The following is a 20,306-nucleotide window of genomic DNA, read 5'->3' as shown; positions in this document are numbered from 1 at the left end:
TCAGTGTGGCCCCTCAGGGCTCCTGTACCTTCCTCCCTATGACATGGCCTCAGTGTGGCCCCCTGAGGGCTCCTGCACCTTCCTCCCTAAGACATGACCTCAGTGTGGCCCCACCGGGCTCCTGTACGTTCCTCCCTATGACATGGCCTCAGTGTGGCCCCCTCAGGACTCCTGTACCTTCTTCCCTATGACATGGCCTCAGTGTGGCCGCGCACGGCTCATGGACCTTCCTTCCAATGACATGACTTCAGTGTGGCCCCTCAGGGCTCCTGTACCTTCCTCCCTATGACATGCCTTCAATGTGGCCCCTCAGGGCTCTCCTATACCTTCCTCCCTATGACATGGCCTCAGTGTGGCCCCTCAGGGCTCCTGTACCTTCCTCCCTATGACATGCCTTCAGTGTGGCCCCTCAGGACTCTCCTATACCTTCCTCCCTATGACATGGCCTCAGTGTGGCCCCTCAGGGCTCCTGTACCTTCCTCCCTATGACATGTTCTCAGTGTGGTCCCTCAGTGCTCCTTTACCTTCATTCCTATCACATGGCCTCAATGTGGCCCCTGAGGGCTCCTGCACCTTCCTCCCTAAGACATGACCTCAGTGTGACCCCACCGGGCTCCTGTACGTTCCTCCCTATGACATGGCCTCAGTGTGGCCCCTCCAAGCTCCTGTACTTTCCTCCCTATGACATGGCCTCAGTGTGGCCCCTCAGGGCTCCTGTACGTTCCTCCCTATGACATGGCCTTATTGTGGCCCCACAGGGCTCCTGTACCTTCCTCCCTATGACATGGCCTCAGTGTGGCCCCTCAGGGCTCCTGTACCTTCCTTCCTATGACTTGGCCTCAGTGTGCCCCCTCAGGGCTCCTGTACCTTCCTCCCCATGACATGGCCTCAGTGTGCCCCCTCAGGGCTCCTGTACCTTCCTCCCCATGACATGGCCACAGTTGGCCCCTCCGGGCTCCTGTACCTTCCTCCCCATGACATGGCCTCAGTGTGCCCCCTCAGGGCTCCTGTACCTTCCTCCCCATGACAAGGCCTCAGTTTGCCCCCTCAGGGCTCCTGTACCTTCCTCCCCATGACATGGCCACAGTTGGCCCCTCCGGGCTCCTGTACCTTCCTTCCTATGACATGGCCTCAATGTGGCCCCTCAGGGCTCTCCTGTACCTTCTTCCCTGTGACATGGCCTCAGTTGGCCCCTCAGGGCTCCTGTACCTTCCTCCCTATGACATGGCCTCAGTGTAGCCCCTCAGGGCTCCTGTACCTTCCTCCCTATGACATGGCCTCAGTGTGGCCCCTCAGTACTCTCCTGTACCTTCCTCCCTATGACATGCCTTCAGTGTGGCCCCTCAGGACTCTCCTATACCTTCCTCCCTATGACATGGCCTCAGTGTGGCCCCTCAGGGCTCCTGTACCTTCCTCCCTATGACATGTTCTCAATGTGGTCCCTCAGTGCTCCTGTACCTTCCTCCCTATGACATGGCCTCAGTGTGGCCCCCTCAGGACTCCTGTACCTTCTTCCCTATGACGTGACCTCAGTGTGGCCCCTCAGGGCTCCTGTACCTTCCTCCCTATGACATGGCCTCAGTGTGGCCCCCTGAGGGCTCCTGCACCTTCCTCCCTAAGACATGACCTCAGTGTGGCCCCACCGGGCTCCTGTACGTTCCCCCCTATGACATGGCCTCAGTGTGGCCCCCTCAGGACTCCTGTACCTTCTTCCCTATGACATGGCCTCAGTGTGGCCGCGCACGGCTCATGGACCTTCCTTCCAATGACATGACTTCAGTGTGGCCCCTCAGGGCTCCTGTACCTTCCTCCCTATGACATGGCCTCAGTGTGGCCCCTCAGGGCTCCTGTACCTTCCTTCCTATGACTTGGCCTCAGTGTGCCCCCTCAGGGCTCCTGTACCTTCCTCCCCATGACATGGCCTCAGTGTGCCCCCTCAGGGCTCCTGTACCTTCCTCCCCATGACATGGCCACAGTTGGCCCCTCCGGGCTCCTGTACCTTCCTCCCCATGACATGGCCTCAGTGTGCCCCCTCAGGGCTCCTGTACCTTCCTCCCCATGACAAGGCCTCAGTGTGCCCCCTCAGGGCTCCTGTACCTTCCTCCCCATGACATGGCCACAGTTGGCCCCTCCGGGCTCCTGTATCTTCCTTCCTATGACATGGCCTCAATGTGGCCCCTCAGGGCTCTCCTGTACCTTCTTCCCTGTGACATGGCCTCAGTTGGCCCCTCAGGGCTCCTGTACCTTCCTCCCTATGACATGGCCTCAGTGTAGCCCCTCAGGGCTCCTGTACCTTCCTCCCTATGACATGGCCTCAGTGTGGCCCCTCAGTACTCTCCTGTACCTTCCTCCCTATGACATGCCTTCAGTGTGGCCCCTCAGGACTCTGCTATACCTTCCTCCCTATGACATGGCCTCAGTGTGGCCCCTCAGGGCTCCTGTACCTTCCTCCCTATGACATGGCCTCAGTGTGGCCCCCTGAGGGCTCCTGCACCTTCCTCCCTAAGACATGACCTCAGTGTGGCCCCACCGGGCTCCTGTACGTTCCTCCCTATGACATGGCCTCAGTGTGGCCCCCTCAGGACTCCTGTACCTTCTTCCCTATGACATGGCCTCAGTGTGGCCGCGCACGGCTCATGGACCTTCCTTCCAATGACATGACTTCAGTGTGGCCCCTCAGGGCTCCTGTACCTTCCTCCCTATGACATGCCTTCAATGTGGCCCCTCAGGGCTCTCCTATACCTTCCTCCCTATGACATGGCCTCAGTGTGGCCCCTCAGGGCTCCTGTACCTTCCTCCCTATGACATGCCTTCAGTGTGGCCCCTCAGGACTCTCCTATACCTTCCTCCCTATGACATGGCCTCAGTGTGGCCCCTCAGGGCTCCTGTACCTTCCTCCCTATGACATGTTCTCTGTGTGGTCCCTCAGTGCTCCTTTACCTTCATTCCTATCACATGGCCTCAATGTGGCCCCTGAGGGCTCCTGCACCTTCCTCCCTAAGACATGACCTCAGTGTGACCCCACCGGGCTCCTGTACGTTCCTCCCTATGACATGGCCTCAGTGTGGCCCCCTCAGGACTCCTGTACCTTCTTCCCTATGACATGGCCTCAGTGTGGCCGCTCAGGGCTCGTGTAACTTCCTCCCTATGACATTGCCTCACTGTGGCCCCTCGGCTCCTGTTCCTTCCTCCCTATGACATGGCCTCAGTATGGCCCCTCCGGGCTCCTATATCTTCCTCCCTATGACATGGCCTCAGTGTGGCCCCTCCAAGCTCCTGTACTTTCCTCCCTATGACATGGCCTCAGTGTGGCCCCTCAGGGCTCCTGTACGTTCCTCCCTATGACATGGCCTTATTGTGGTCCCACAGGGCTCCTGTACCTTCCTCCCTATGACATGGCCTCAGTGTGGCCCCTCAGGGCTCCTGTACCTTCCTTCCTATGACTTGGCCTCAGTGTGCCCCCTCAGGGCTCCTGTACCTTCCTCCCCATGACAAGGCCTCAGTGTGCCCCCTCAGGGCTCCTGTACCTTCCTCCCCATGACATGGCCACAGTTGGCCCCTCCGGGCTCCTGTACCTTCCTTCCTATGACATAGCCTCAATGTGGCCCCTCAGGGCTCTCCTGTACCTTCTTCCCTGTGACATGGCCTCAGTTGGCCCCTCAGGGCTCTCCTGTACCTTCCTCCCTATGACATGGCCTCAGTGTGGCCCCTCAGTACTCTCCTGTACCTTCCTCCCTATGACATGCCTTCAGTGTGGCCCCTCAGGACTCTCCTATACCTTCCTCCCTATGACATGGCCTCAGTGTGGCCCCTCAGGGCTCCTTTACCTTCCTCCCTATGACATGTTCTCAATGTGGTCCCTCAGTGCTCCTGTACCTTCCTCCCTATGACATGGCCTCAGTGTGGCCCCCTCAGGACTCCTGTACCTTCTTCCCTATGACATGACCTCAGTGTGGCCCCTCAGGACTCCTGTACCTTCTTCCCTATGACATGACCTCAGTGTGGCCCCTCAGGGCTCCTGTACCTTCCTCCCTATGACATGGCCTCAGTGTGGCCCCTCCAAGCTCCTGTACTTTCCTCCCTATGACATGGCCTCAGTGTGGCCTCTCAGGGCTCCTGTACCTTCCTCCTTATGACATGGCCTCAGTGTGGCCCCTCAGGGCTCCTGTACCTTCCTCCCTATGACATGCCTTCAGTGTGGCCCCTCAGGACTCTCCTATACCTTCCTCCCTATGACATGGCCTCAGTGTGGCCCCTCAGGGCTCCTGTACCTTCCTCCCTATGACATGTTCTCAGTGTGGTCCCTCAGTGCTCCTTTACCTTCATTCCTATCACATGGCCTCAATGTGGCCCCTGAGGGCTCCTGCACCTTCCTCCCTAAGACATGACCTCAGTGTGGCCCCACCGGGCTCCTGTACGTTCCTCCCTATGACATGGCCTCAGTGTGGCTCCCTCAGGACTCCTGTACCTTCTTCCCTATGACATGGCCTCAGTGTGGCCGCTCAGGGCTCATGGACCTTCCTTCCAATGACATGACTTCAGTGTGGCCCCTCAGGGCTCCTGTACCTTCCTCCCTATGACATGCCTTCAGTGTGGCCCCTCAGGGCTCTCCTATACCTTCCTCCCTATGACATGGCCTCAGTGTGGCCCCTCAGGGCTCCTGTACCTTCCTCCCTATGACATGCCTTCAGTGTGGCCCCTCAGGACTATCCTATACCTTCCTCCCTATGACATGGCCTCAGTGTGGCCCCTCAGGGCTCCTGTACCTTCCTCCCTATGACATGTTCTCAGTGTGGTCCCTCAGTGCTCCTTTACCTTCATTCCTATCACATGGCCTCAGTGTGGCCCCACCGGGCTCCTGTTCCTTCCTCCCTATGACATGGCCTCAGTGTGGCCCCTCGGGGCTCATGTAACTTCCTCCCTATGACATGGCCTCAGTGTGGCCCCTCAGGGCTCCTGTTCCTTCCTCCCTATGACATGGCCTCAGTATGGCCCCTCCGGGCTCCTATACCTTCCCCCTATGACATGGCCTCATTGTGGCCCCTCAGGGCACCTGTACCTTCCTCCCCATGACATGGCCTCAGTGTGGCCCCTCAGAGCTCCTGTACCTTTCCCCCTATGACATTCCCTCAGTGTGGCCCCTGAACCTTCCTCCCTATGACATGGCCTCAGTGTGGCTCCTGAGGGATCCTGTACCTTCATCCCTATGACATAGCCACAGTCTGGCCCCTCCAGGCTCCTGTATCTTCCTCCTTCTGACATGGTCTCAGTGTGGCCCCCTCAGGACTCCTGTACCTTCCTCCCTATGACATGGCTTCAGTGTGGCCCCTCAGGGCTCCTGTACCTTCCTCCCTATGACATGGCCTCAGTGTGGCCGCTCAGGGCTCCTGTACCTTCCTCCCTACGACATGACCTCAGTGTGGCCCCTCAGGGCTGCTGTACCTTCCTCCCTATGACATGTCCTCAGTGTGGCCCCTCAGGTCTCATTTCTAACAGTCCAGTATGTCATGGTTTGAACAGTGTTCTTGCCCTGCACTCACAGGGTTGTGTTCGTGGCTTCTTTCCGGATCTGGGAGGGGTATTTATACTCACTCTTTACCAGGGTTCTCTGTCAGCTATACTGTTGTTCTGGTGTGTCTGACCCCTGGTGTGCTTGTATTCTGCGTTGCTTGTTTGCTTCCCGTGTATGATCCGGTCCGTTCCCTCACTCTGTACTCCGTCTCTTGTTTGGGTACTATTGTCTTTTCTGGTTCTGACCTCCTGGCTTGTCTATCGTTACTCCGTTACAGTTTGTCTGTTATGAATGGGTCACCGAAGAGAAAAAAGGCAAAACAAGCTAAGTCACAGAAAACCAGAGAGGTTGGTAACTATGCAGATTGCAGATCCCTGATCCTACCACACAACTAGCAGCAGCCGTGGAGCGTACCTACAATGTTCTTAGACGCTTCGTCACAGCCGGAGGACTAAATAAGCCTGAAGCAAGAAAAAGGGAAAACTACCTGCCCCAGAGCAGACCCCAAAGGAAAGACAGCCCCCACACATGTATTCACGGTGAAACAAGATGAAAGCACAAACACAGGCAGGAAAATAGGCTGAGCAAACGACGGGGCCCAAGCTAACTAGAAAGGAAAGGAAAGACACTGTCTGCAACCTGCAAAAAACCCTACAAAAATAATGTCCAACACTTCTGATAGCAAAATTAACCCTGAAGTCACTAGACTGCTCCCACTATATCAGCACTCTGAAATATTCTGAGACAGAGCAAAAAGAGGCCAAACTAGTAAGGGACAAAAAGCAAATTGGCAAATACAGATAAATAAGAGTGGAAATTCAGCGCAGCCCCCAGCCGTGGCTGGCTGACCACACCAAGAACTGAATAGACCAACAAAATCAAGTGTGAACATTAGCAGAAAAACTTAGCTTTAGATGACTGGAAAAGAGCTGAAAACCAAGACCTGACAAGCCAGAAGGAATCACCAGCAACTGAATAGGGCGTCGGCTGTCTTAAATCCAGTCTGAGATTCCCGAGATCCAATCGTCATCCTCATTAACAGGTGGCAGATCTCTACTGATTAAACCAGCCTCACTACCTCCTGTTACCACCAGAGGGAGTCTGGAAGGAGAACTCAAAACTGGTGAACCAGAGAATGAACGCACAACATTTGTCCCTATTGTACCGTCTATTGCTCGTTCTGGTTTTCTGATCTGTTGCTACGTAATGACTATCCATTCTGTCTAACCCTTTGGTACTGTATTGCTATCTCGTGCTTTGACCCTGCTTGATCTGGTTTCTGTCTCTGTCTATGCCCCTTGGTAACATTGCCCTGTAGTTACCTTTCTCGGAGTTTCCCTGCAGCTCCTGGCTCTGTGGAGCTGAGGCCACGCCCCCAGCAGTCACGTGCTTCAGGTCCTGTGAGCTTGGAGCATGCATCGTCACCACTGAGACCCCGCTCCGCAGGTATCTTTGGGCACAGTCTTTTTACTCAGGACACGCGCACTGGCTCAGTGAGCAAGTGCAGTGCGGTGTTCTTGACACAGTACTTCTCTGCTTTGCTGCCAGGATATGGTCTGTATTGGCTCCGTGTCCTCGGTGTCTCCGTCACACTGGTATTATGATTGTGTAATAACTCACAGAGGTAATTAACTGACCCTGCCTATGTCTGTACAGACTAGAAATTCTGACCTAGTGGTTCCTACATGGGCTGGAATAGCCCTAACAACAGAATATACTATGGCTGCTCGGACCTTTGCTGCCTGAAAGGCCGTCAGGTGCTTCACATTCCTCCTAAGCAACCGGAGAGTAGAGCAGAATGTAAATTACCTACGGAAGGGAAGGAGTGCTGAGATAGATAGAGATGCCAGAGTGAGTGAAAACAAACCATGAACTACAAAATGAGAAGATTAGGTATGTACTGCTGGAGAGTATGCCACCTACTTCCTAAACTAGAAACAGAGAATAGATGCAGGGTGAAAAGATTAATCAGCAGAGAGAAAAACCCTAGCTGGTCTATCACTGACTGGCATAAACAACGGCAGTATGGCTGGACATCCAAATGAAAATATCACCATCATATACCAGCAGGAGGAAAGTTTGTAAAGCCGCACCTGAAAGATGATTAGGCAGATAGATAAATAAAGGATAATACCTGTTACCCTAAACAGACTAAAGAAAGGATAACAGACAGTGAGGACACCTGCAACCTGCTCTAGAGACAGTGAGGACACCAGGAACCTGCTCCAGAGACATTGAGGGCACCAGGAACCTGCTCCAGAGACGGTGAGGATGGTGAGGACACCAGGATCCTGCTCCAGAGACAGTGAGGACACGAGGATCCTGCTCCAGAGACAGTGAGGACACCAGAAACCTGCTCCAAAGATTGTGAGGGCACCAGGAACCTGCTCCAGAGACAGTGAGGGCACCAGGAACCTGCTCCAGAGACAGTGATGACACCAGAAACCTGCTCCAAAGATAGTGAGGACACCAGGAACCTGCTCCAGAGGCCGTGAGGACACCAGGAACCGGCTCCAGAGACATTGAGGGCACCAGAAACTTGCTCTAGAGACAGTGAGGGCACCAGGAACCTGCTTCAGAGACAGTGAGGACACCACGAACCTGCTTCAGAGACAGTGAGGACACCACGAACCTGCTTCAGAGACAGTGAGGACACCAGGAACCTGGTCCAGAGACGGTGAGGTCACCAGAAGTCTGCTCCAGAGAAAAGGTGTAACTGCTGTGGGTTCAAGCCCAGATGCATGACAACCGGTACCTGGACTCTCCATAATCAGCTGAACAGAACCCCTTCCATCTCCACGTGACAGATCTGGGAGCAGTGATCTTTGTGTCATGTCACTGTGTGATCTCCTCTGTTCGGCCTCCGTTGCTCCATCCTTTGTTTCTAACCATTATCGCTGCTGTTCTCCTTCCCTGTAATGGTGCACTAGACGTGGAAACCTGGCTGCAATTAATATAATCCCTGTACTGGGATAAGGAGGACCTCCTGGAGTAGGTGCATGGAGTGGCTGCTGGCCGGTGGAGCGAGCTGACAGAGAATAGATGCGGTGAGAAGTCAAAACCAGGAGGTCAAAGTCCGGGAAAGAATGCGAGACCAAGTGAGAAACGAACAACTGAAAGATGCGGGATGACAAAGCAGCAGACTAGGATCAGTAACAACTTATAACTTGCACTGAAAAGTAACTGCAGGGGGTTAAGCAGGATTTTCCCACACACAAGGCTGACCGCAGAGAGCGGACCACTACTGATAACCAGTACGCTGCAGTAAGACACAGATTCCCTGCTAAGTCCCAGCAACATTAATGTTAAATAGGAACATGTCACTGTCTGCACACAGTGCAAGAGCGGCGCCACCTACAGGCAGAGGTCACGGGAGAGGGTAAAAATGGTGGTTAGTTTTTGAAACATGTTTCCTTAGTTTACTATGATATTTGCATTGTATTTTCCTTTCAGGTTCTTATAATAAAGGCTCCTCTGCTGATAACGTCTCTGCGGGAATCTTCCTGATTAATGTGTCAGGGATGAATAAGGTCAGAGGCAAGATGGCGGAGAGGATACTAAACCTCAACCTGGAGATAATCTTCCATCTTACCGGAGAGGTGAGAGGTTCTGATGTCATCACATGACCTCATTATCTATGGGAATAACAGGGGATATGACCGGAGAGGTGAGAGGCTCTGATGTCATCACATGACCTCATTATCTATGGGAATAACAGGGGATATGACCGGAGAGGTGAGAGGCTCTGATGTCATCACAAGACCTCATTATCTATGGGAATAACAGGGGATATGACCTGAGAGGTGAGAGGCTCTGATGTCATCACATGACCTCATTATCTATGGGAATAACAGGGGATATGACCGGAGAGGTGAGAGGTTCTGATGTCATCACATGACCTCATTATCTATGGGAATAACAGGGGATATGACCGGAGAGGTGAGATGCTCTGATGTCATCACATGACCTCATTATCTATGGGAATAACAGGGGATATGACCGGAGAGGTGAGAGGCTCTGATGTCATCACATGACCTCATTATCTATGGGAATAACAGTATATGACCATAGAGGTGAGAGGCTCTGATGTCATCACATGACCTCATTATCCATGGGAATAACATGGGATATAACCGGAGAGGTGAGAGGCTCTGATGTCATCACATGACCTCATAATCTAGGGGAATAACAGGAGATATAACCGGAGAGGTGAGAGGCTTTGATGTCATCACATGACCTCATTATCTATGGGAATAACAGGATATGACCGGAGAGGTGAGAGGCTCTGATGTCATCACATGACCTCATTATCTATGGGAATAACAGGGGATATAACCGGAGAGGTGAGAGGCTCTGATGTCATCACATGACCTCATAATCTATGGGAATAACAGGATATGACCGGAGAGGTGAGAGGCTCTGATGTCATCACATGACCTCATAATCTATGGGAATAACAGGAGATATGGCCGGAGAGGTGAGAGGCTCTGATGTCATCACATGACCTCATTATCTATGGGAATAACAGGATATGACCAGAGAGGTGAGAGGCTCTGATGTCATCACATGACCTCATAATCTATGGGAATAACAGGAGATATGGCCGGAGAGGTGAGAGGCTCTGATGTCATCACATGACCTCATTATCTATGGGAATAACAGGATATGACCGGAGAGGTGAGAGGCTCTGATGTCATCACATGACCTCATTATCTATGGGAATAACGGGATATGACCGGAGAGGCTCTGATGTCATCACATGACCTCATTATCTATGGGAATAACGGGATATGACCGGAGAGGTGAGAGGCTCTGATGTCATCACATGACCTCATTATCTATGGGAATAACAGGGGATATGACCGGAGAGGCTCTGATGTCATCACATGACCTCATTATCTATGGGAATAACGGGATATGACCGGAGAGGTGAGAGACTCTGATGTCATCACATGACCTCATTATCTATGGGAATAACAGGGGATATGACCGGAGAGGTTATGGACTCTGGAGATGTCTGTAGTGATATTATTAATGTCTCCACACTCAGGATTACACAGTAGTGAAGACCTCTAGTGATCGCTGTCAGGCTCCTGTGTCTGAAGGACGGGGAGGAACCCTGAGCCCAATCCCGGGGCCTCCACCTCACCCCCGGATACATGAGGACATCAATGACCAGAAGATCCTAGAACTCACCAACAAGATGATTGAGCTGCTGACTGGAGAGGTGACGCTGCTGGGAATGCTGGGACATTATACAGGACAGCACTGGAGGATTCTGGGTGATGACGGTATCATTGTGTGTGTCAGGTTCCTATAAGGTGTCAGGACGTCACCGTCTATTTCACCATGGAGGAGTGGGAGTATCTAGAAGGACACAAGGATCGGTACCAGGAAGTGATGATGGAGGAGCACCGGCCCCGCACATCACCAGGTAATAGACAGGACTAAATACACACGGCCGATAATACTCTGTATGTAATAATGATGTCAGTCCTGTCTGTGTCTCCTCAGTTCTCTCCAGTAAGAGGACAACCCCAGAGAGATGTCCCGCTCCTCCTCCTCAGGACCATCAGGTAGATGGAGATCTCCCTATGATGTGTAGACGGCTGTGACGTCCTTGTGGTCAGTCTTGTTTTCTCCTCCAGTATTATATGTTTTATGCTTGTGTAATGAGAGCGGTGGAGACGGCAGGATCACAGCTGACCAAAGACATCACATGTCCGGATCTTCTCACCATTATTCCCGGGGATTTCTCCAATCATCGGGGACTTTTACAATATTTGTTTTTCAGCTTTTGGATCCGGATAAAGATTTGAACAATATTAATGGTCCAGAGAGAAATGTGAGGGGCGATCAGAGGTGTGAAGAGGAGACCCCTAATGTGAGGGGCAATCAGCGGTGTAAAGAGGAGACCCCTAATGTGAGGGGTGATCAGCGGTGTAAAGAGGAGACCCCTAATGTGAAGGGCGATCAGCGGTGTAAAGAGGAGACCCTTAATGTGAGGAGCGATCAGCGGTGTAAAGAGGAGACCCCTAATGTGTGGGGCGATCAGCGGTGTAAAGAGGAGACCCCTAATGTGAGGAGCGATCAGTGGTGTAAAGAGGAGACCCCTAATGTGAGGGGCGATCAGTGGTGTAAAGAGAAGACCACTAATGTGAGGGGCGATCAGTGGTGTAAAGAGGAGACCCCTAATGTGAGGAGCGATCAGTGGTGTAAAGAGGAGATCCATAATGTGATGGATGATCAGCGGTGTAAAGAGGAGACCCCTAATGTGAGGAGCGATCAGCGGTGTAAAGAGGAGACCCCTAATGTGAGGAGCGATCAGCGGTGTAAAGAGGAGACCCCTAATGTGAGGAGCGATCAGTGGTGTAAAGAAGAGACCCCTAATGTGAGGGGCGATCAGTGGTGTAAAGAGAAGACCACTAATGTGAGGGGCGATCAGTGGTGTAAAGAGGAGACCCCTAATGTGAGGAGCGATCAGTGGTGTAAAGAGGAGACCCATAATGTGATGGTCAATCAGCGGTGTAAAGAGGAGACCCCTAATGTGAGGAGCGATCAGTGGTGTAAAGAGGAGACCCCTAATGTGATGGTCGATCAGTGGTGTAAAGAGAAGACCACTAATGTGAGGGGCGATCAGTGGTGTAAAGAGGAGACCCTTAATGTGAGGAGCGATCAGTGGTGTAAAGAGGAGACCCATAATGTGATGGACGATCAGCGGTGTAAAGAGGAGACCCCTAATTTGAGGAGCGATCAGTGGTGTGAAGAGGAGACCCCTACAGATCACTGCCCAGGTGAGGGTCTTTAGCTGAATATTCACTTTCAGCACAATGTGAATTGATGATGATGTGCTCCTGTTATATGTGAGGTCACAGGTCATCATAATATGGCTGATAATCTACAGCTGGAGATTAATTATACTTATGTGAGCGACTGATTTCTTCGTCATCTGATGTCAGTTCTGATGAAGACAAAGTATTTGTCCAATTTGGTAGTTAGCAATCATTAGCTCCTATTAGGGCTCTTATTCATTTGCAAGAAGAACAGACAATTGCAATCTGATAAAAAAATCGGCTTACACTCTGACCAATGTTACGCTATGGGTCACAGCTCGCCTGCGATTTTTTTTTTAAGCTCAGATCGGACTGAGAAAAAAATTGCAGCATGATGTGAGAGGCCGCGTATTTCAGAGGAGGCTCGCCAATACAAGTCAATGGGTGTGAGAAAAAAAATTGCACGGCCCACAGACCATGCGTGTGCTGTCTGATTTATACACCCCCATATTGTAGAAAACCTGACATTTCATCAGCCTTGTACAGTAAGTTTACAGCGTACCCGTCAGAATATAATAGATATATACATAGATGGCTAGAGAGATGTCAGTGACATATATAATTAGTGCAGTTCATGTATTTAAGTCCTAAATAATTTAATTAAAGAGGATATCTGGGAGTTTAAAAAAAGGCATCTAGTTCCTAACAGAAGCATCTACATCCCTGTTGTACTTAGCGCTGGTCACTTACCGCAACTGCCAGAGATTCAGCTACTCCCGGTCAATAGAGCAGCAGTTTCTCTTCCTGTTGACAGGCTGGGACTACTGGTGTCATGCTGATTGACAGCCAGCTTGCCCCAATTAGGCAGTGGGAGTCGGATGTCAGCATGACACCAGTAGTCCCGCCTGTCAGCAGGAAGAGAAACTGCTGCTCTGTTGAAAGGGAGCAGCTGAATCTCTGGCAGGAGCGGTCAATGATCGGTGTAGGATACAACAGACAGGTAGCTGCCTCTGTTAGCAATTACATGCCTTTTTTCTAAAGTTCTAGATATCCTCTTTACATAAAAAAATGGTGTGGGGGGTCTCCACAAATTTTAATAACCAGCAGCGGGAAAGCTGACAGCTGCTTGCTGATGTTTATAGCCTGCAAAGGGGATAATAAACATGGAGCCTCCCAGGCTATTAATATCAGCTCACAGCTGTATACTTAGCCTTTACTGGTTATTACAAAGGGGGACCCCCCCAAAAAAGGCATCTAGTTGCTAACAGAACCATCTACATCCCTGTTGTACTTTGCGCTGGTCACTTACCGCAACTGCCAGAGATTCAGCTACTCCCGGTCAATAGAGCAGCAGTTTCTCTTCCTGTTGACAGGCTGGGACTACTGGTGTCATGCTGATTGACAGCCAGCTTCCCCCAATTAGGCAGTGGGAGTCGGATGTCAGCATGACACCAGTAGTCCCGCTTGTCAGCTTGGAAAAATTATTTTTAAAATGTTGCAACATCAAGTAGGACGTCTCGGACAACATTGGATATATAAAATACGTCCTAATTGATGTTGCAACATTTTAAAAATAATTTTTCCAAATAAAGCCGAATGAAAGATTTTTATCAACACCCTGGTGTGTGAGCTGGATCCATTTTCACACTTTTCAAGTTGGTATGTGCTGTGCAGCAGCAGGATTCCTGTGCTCCTATCCTGGACTGGAACTACGCCTCCGGGGTGTGCTGATTTTTCATTTATTTACATGTATGTATGTCTGATGTGTAGTGTATGTATGTGTAGATGTGTATGATGAATATATGTGTGAATACTTGCTCCGTGTTGTGTATGTACGCTCCTGTGTCCTCGGTACCCCTGATATAATCGGTGCCTGCAGTCTGTGTTTGTCTCTTGCCCCCTTACACGACTACACGACGACTTGCCCCCCTGCTTTCTGCATGCTGTGATTACCCTGCACACTGCAGCTGCACAGGAGGATGCAACACGCTCGGCACTGCTACTTTACATGGGTGGTCTCTCCATCGCCGGGCGCTCAGCAGTGGATGGAGCGGGGGCAGCGGCTCCAGTCGAGGGTGGTTCATGTACGCGGAGTCCGTCGTCTCCCAGGTGCAGGCTCACTGAAAATGCAGCAGGAGACGCATCAGCAGCAGCACTACCTCCGCACAATCTGCTGCCAAAACTTCTGCACCGCTCGTGGTCCCCCGTGTCTGTGACCCCACTACCCACCCGGATTACAACTTGTCCCTCACCTGAAGCCGCTCCACAGGATTCTCCCTACTGAGCAGGGATGGAAAGAGCGTGCCACAATATCACGCGCACCTCTAAAGAATTAAAGGGCCCACGGCCAAAAAACGGGGAAAAACTTTCCCCACCGCTGGACTAACAAATTAAATTAACAGGAGTACCAATATGATGGCAGTGGGCCCTTCATTTGACCCCAGGCTCCCATAGTAAATGATCAGCGCTCCACAACAATGTCATGCACAGAGATTGGAACCGTTTAACCAATACTACAGCATCTAAATGATTAAACAGTGGCATCTGAATGGTTAAATGGCAGCGACTGGAGCTAGCTCAGGTCTCTACTTTAACAGGCAGGAGTTGGCGGTATAACGTCTGTATTGACTCCTAGATTTACGTTAAAAAAATAAAAAAAATGGAAAACTGCAGGCTTCTTCATACATGACAGTATTGCTCTTTCCCACCTCTTTTCTAAAGTACGCAGAGGTGATTGATGAGACTTAGGATTCTTCATTGAGCGTTAGAGTTGTGACAGACAGATGAAACATGAAAATGTCTTCAACACATACAGTCATGGCCATAATTGTTGGCATTCTTGAAATTGTTCCAGAAAATGAAGTATTTTGCCCCCAAAATGATTGCAGTTATATACGTTTTGTTATACACATGATCAATGAGTGGAACAGGCTGCCACGAGAAGTGGTGAGCTCTCCTTCAAAAGAAGTCTTCAAACAGAGGCTGGACAGACATCTGACTGGGATGATTTAGCGAATCCTGCTTTGAGCAGGGGGTTGGACCAGATGACCCAGGAGATCCCTTCCAACTCTACGATTCTATGATTTCCTTTGTGTGTATTGGAACAATGCAAAAAAAAATTATAAAAAAACTTCACACAAAACCCCAAAAATGGGCAGGAAGACAAAATTGTTGGCACCCTCTGCTTAATATTTGGTTGCTCATTCTTTGGGATAAAAAACTGCAATCGTTTCCTCTTCTTTCCTCCCGATCTCTCATATGTGAAGGCGCTTTCTACCAACGACAATTTTAAGATGTCTCCACATGTGTTCAATGGGATTTATGTCCGGACTCATTGCTGACACTTCAGAACGCCCCAGCGCTGTTTCCATCCAATTTCTGGGGGCTTCTTGATGTCTATTTTGGGTCATTGTCCTGCTGGAAAACTCTTGACCTAGGACACAAAAATCAGCTTTCTGAGACTGGGTCCAAAATCCTTTGGTAATCTTCAGATTTCATGATGCCTTGCACACAGTCAAGACATCCAGTGCCGGAAGCAGCAAAACATTGATGACCCACGAACATATTGGACTGTAGGTCCTGTATTCTTTTCTTTGTAGACCTCATTCTATTTTGGTAAACAGTAGAATTGTGTTCTTTACCAAAAGCTCTATCTTAATCTCATCTGTCCACAAGTCACTTTTCCTGTAGGATTTTGGCTTACCTACATTTTATGTCTCTGTGCGAGGTCCTCCTGTGTCTTCTACAGCATTTCATTCACATGTCGACGGATAGTTCGCACTGACACTGATGTACCCTGAGCCTGCAAGACAGCATGAATTTCTTTGGAACTTAATTGGGCTGCTTATCCACCATCCTGCATTGCAACCTTTCTTCAATTTTTCTCTGCCGTCCACATACAGGATACAGTGCCATGGGCTGTAAACTTGTTGATTGTTGTGCGCACTGTGGAAAAAGGAACATCAAGATCTCTGGAGATGGACTTGTAACCTTGAGCTTGTTGATATTCCTCAACAAATTTTGGTTCTCAAGTCCTCAGACAGTTCTCTTCTCCTCTTTCTGTTCTCCAATCTTAGCATGGCGCACACACAGACACAAAATGCAGAGATTGAGTCACCTTCTCCCCTTTTTATCTGGTTTCAGGTGTGATTTTTATATTGCCCACAGTTATTTTCCACAGGCAAGTCTGAATGAGCATCAATTGCTTGAAACAAAGTTGCTTAGCCACCATTTTGGAAAGGTGGCAACAATTTTATTAAGCCCATTTTGCTGGTTTTGTGTCAAATTATGTCCAATATACCTTTTTTTTCTCTTTTTTTTTGTGTTGTTCCAACACGTACAAAGGAAATAAACGTGTGTATAACAAAATGTGTAATTGCAATAATTTTCTGGAGAAATGCTTCATTTTCTTTAAGGGTGCCATCACTTTCGTCCTTAGCTATAGGTTAAAAACAGCAACAGAACAGTCTGATATCAAAATATTGTGACCTAGTGGTCTGAAATTATGATCTGTTTTGCAACCAGATATTTTAGTTAGTTAATAAGTGAATTTAGCTATATACTTGTTAATTGTAATGTCATAAAATGTCAACATAATTGATAAGGTTATATTATTGAAAAGAGAAATAATATAATAAGTTTTATTTTTTGCAGATGACTTTACTGGGAGCTCAGAGGGACATCCAAAATCTTCATATTTTAAAGAAGATGATTGTAGTATCATACAATATGGATATGAAGAGAATGCCGATATACACTCAGCGCCACACAGCAAAGATGTATCTTCTGATACTTTTAATTGGGTTATTTCTCCTGATTCATCACAAACTAAAAAGCAAAATAGAAGTCATGGAAAGGATGTTAAGAATCTAAAGGGTCCCATAGGAGGGAAGCCATATTCATGTTCAGAATGTGGCAAAATATTTACCCAGAAATCAGGTCTAGTTAGACATTGTAGAATTCACACAGGGGAGAAGCCATATTCATGTCCAGAATGTGGGAAATGTTTCACCCAAAAACCAACTCTTATTACACATCAAAGAATTCACACAGGGGAGAGGCCATTTTCATGTCAGGAATGTGGAAAATGTTTTACCCATAAATCAGATCTTTTTAGACATAAGAAAATTCACACAGAAGACACAAGGGAAAAGCCACATTCATGTTCAGAATGTGGGAAATGTTTTGACCAGAAGTCATATCTTGTTAGACATCAAAGAATTCACACAGGGGAGAAGCCATTTTCATGTTTAGAATGTGGGAGATGTTTTACCCAAAAAAATATTCTTATTGGACATCTAAGGATTCACACGAAGGAGAAACCATTTTCTTGTTCAGAGTGTGGGAAATGTTTTAACCAGAAACATATTCTTATTGTACATCAAAGAATTCACACCGGGGAAAAGCCATTTTCATGCAAAGAATGTGGAAAATGTTTTGCTCAGAAATCAGATGTAATTAGACATCATAGAAGTCACAAAGGTGTAAAGCCGTATTCATGTTCAGAATGTGGGAAATGTTTTAACCAGAAACGCATTCTTATTGGACATCAAAGAATTCACACAGGGGAGAAACCATTTTTATGTTCAGAATGTGGAAAATGTTTTAGCATGAAACCAGAACTTATTAGACATCATAGAAGCCACACAGGGGAGAAGCCATTCTCATGTTCAGAATGTGGGAAATGTTTTAACCATAAGCATAGTCTTATTGGGCATAAAAGAACTCACACAGGGGAGAAGCCGTATCCATGTTCAGAATGTGGAAAATGTTTTAATTGGAAATCACATCTTGTTGTACACTTAAAATCTCATACAGGGGAGAAGCCATGTACAGAGCGTGAAAAATGTTTTACCGGGAAATCTGATCTTGTTAAATATCAGAAAATTCACAGAGTAGAAAAGCAATTTTCATGTTCGCAATGTGGAAAATGTTTTAGCCAGAAACAGATTCTTATTAGACATCAAACAATTCACACAGGAGAGAAGCCATATTCATGCTCAGAATGTGGGAAAAGTTTTAACCAAAAACATATTCTTTTTGGACATAAAAGAATCCACACAGGGGAGAAGCCATTTTCATGTTCAGAATGTGGGAAATGTTTTGCCTGGAAACCAAATCTTGTTAAACATCAGAGCATTCACACAGTACAAAAGTCATTTTCATGTTCACAATGTGGAAAATGTTTTAAGCAGAAATATATTCTTATTAGACATCAAAAGATTCACACAGGGGAGAAACCATTTTCATGCCCAGAATGTGGAAAATGCTTTACCCAAAAATCAGATCTTGTTAGACATGAGAGTTCACACAGGGGGAAGCCAGTTTCATGTTTAAAATGTGGAAAATGTTGCACTGGTAAATCAGATATTTTTAAGCAACAGGAGACTCCATTGTCAAGTTTAGAATGTGGGAATTGTTATAGTTTTAAATCAGTTGATTGAGAATCCTCAACATCTTATTCAGGGGAGAAGCCATTTTCATGTTAAAAATTGCATTAAAGAGTTAAATCCGCTCCTTGTTGTACATCAAACAATAAACAGTCGTGGCTAAAAGTTTTCAGAATGACACAAGTTTTGGTTTTCACACATTTTCCTGCTTTCGCCCTTTTAGTCGGATGTTTCTCTGGTTACCGACGGACAATTAAACATTTCATAAGTTTTTATATTTTCATTGCTCAATTCATGAAGTTCATGTGATGCCTCAATATTCCCAGCAGTGCCCCATATTTATCCAGACTTCTGCCCTTCTCCCCGGCAGCTGGATATCGGCTTCTGGGTAGATTCTGACTGATGGCCGCTGGTTCTTGTCCCAGCAATGCTCGGAGTTTATCAGAATTTCTGGATTTTTGTTTATCGCTATGTGAGGATTGAGCGCAGGTTCTTAAAAGGACTAAGATCTGAGGAGTTTGCTGGCCATGCGTATTACACACGCAGATCTACTACATGCAAATTACACACATCGCTCAAGTTTAATGAATGCTATTAACCCTTTAAGAGCGGACCGCTGTGGTTTGGTGATGGATGATGATGTTTTCTGTTACTGTTTGTGCAATGAGTTGTATTCCCTAATGGCAAAATTGTGGATTACACCTGGTTTCATACGACCACTTGGATGGACTTTAGTGGTCAAACAAATTGATGTAGGTGGTCACACGGGCTGGGTTACTGGTTAGCACGTAAGGACATCAGAGAATGAGTCTTTTTCCACGTGGGATGGTGTCTCCTGCATCTGATCTCGGGAGGCCGTAAATCTTCATCCAACTCCGATCTTGGAGAAAAGTGACTCTGAGTGGTAATAACTTGTGTCTTTAAATTGTTGCCACCAAAGAACCAGTTATTAACTACAAGATGGATTGCTTGGCTTCACACTGATCGTTAGAACCGGGCAGCATTACCTCCGATAGTATGCTCAACCGCCGCTCCATTTATTCCCTTTGGGGCTGCGTTCAGCTATTCCCTGCACCATAAAAAAACAAAAATGGTGGTCAGGCATGTGCACTGTTGCTCCATTCATTCTTAATGAGACCACTGGATATATTTGAGCGCTGCACTTGGATGGTGTTTGGCAATCCCATAAGAATGAATACAGCAGTAGTACACATGACTGACTGCTCCTCCGTTCACACTGGGCTCATGAGATTGGGGAGGACCCCAGGGGTCGCAGGGATAAGGGATAAATGCCAAACTTGAGAATACCCCTTGAACTCTCTTCTATCCTGTGCGGCTATACACAAGGTACAAGTCCATGAAAATAACAAATGCATCCTACAGCACTTAGTGCAGTTCCATAAAACTCATTATCCCGTTAGGTGGGAAATAATCTAATAAATGCAGTGCAAAACATCGCAGACAGAGGGAGCTGTTCTCTGTCACTGCTGTACATTGACATCACTTCTGGTTATGATTGTCAAAGCAAGTCTCGTGAAGGCAAACGTGGAACTGACTTTAACAAGCGATTCAATGCATAAATCCACACAGAAGAGAGAAAACAATATCAAACCCCTGGTCTGATACCTAAAA

General features: G+C 48.3%; 2 protein-coding genes across 3 annotated transcripts in view; both read left to right on the top strand.

Moving 5' to 3' along the window:
* The window catches only part of LOC141060489 (gastrula zinc finger protein XlCGF66.1-like), a 25,729-nt gene extending 8,457 nt beyond the window's left edge, over window positions 1–17,272 (top strand). Inside the window, exons 2-6 of one of the 2 annotated variants that reach the window (XM_073556751.1) lie at window positions 8,966–9,111; window positions 10,563–10,739; window positions 10,823–10,946; window positions 11,027–11,088; window positions 16,939–17,272. In XM_073556751.1, coding sequence (XP_073412852.1) covers window positions 9,034–9,111; window positions 10,563–10,739; window positions 10,823–10,946; window positions 11,027–11,088; window positions 16,939–17,157 — 660 coding nt within the window. In that variant the 5' untranslated portion in view covers window positions 8,966–9,033 and the 3' untranslated portion in view covers window positions 17,158–17,272. Of the gene's footprint in view, window positions 1–8,965; window positions 9,112–10,562; window positions 10,740–10,822; window positions 10,947–11,026; window positions 11,138–16,938 lie in introns of both variants that reach the window. The other variant, XM_073556752.1, reaches the window with a different exon arrangement.
* Window positions 1–20,306, top strand: part of LOC141060491 (uncharacterized) — a 108,238-nt gene extending 87,932 nt beyond the window's left edge. The window contains exon 8 of the mRNA XM_073556754.1: window positions 17,224–20,306. Coding sequence (XP_073412855.1) covers window positions 17,224–18,728 — 1,505 coding nt within the window. The 3' untranslated portion in view covers window positions 18,729–20,306. The remainder of the gene's footprint in view (window positions 1–17,223) is intronic.

Source organism: Dendrobates tinctorius, unplaced genomic scaffold, assembly GCF_039654945.1.
Source record: "Dendrobates tinctorius isolate UK_male_01 unplaced genomic scaffold, ASM3965494v1 ptg000237l, whole genome shotgun sequence".
Lineage (NCBI taxonomy): Eukaryota > Metazoa > Chordata > Amphibia > Anura > Dendrobatidae > Dendrobates > Dendrobates tinctorius.
This window is presented reverse-complemented; position numbering and strand designations above follow the sequence as displayed.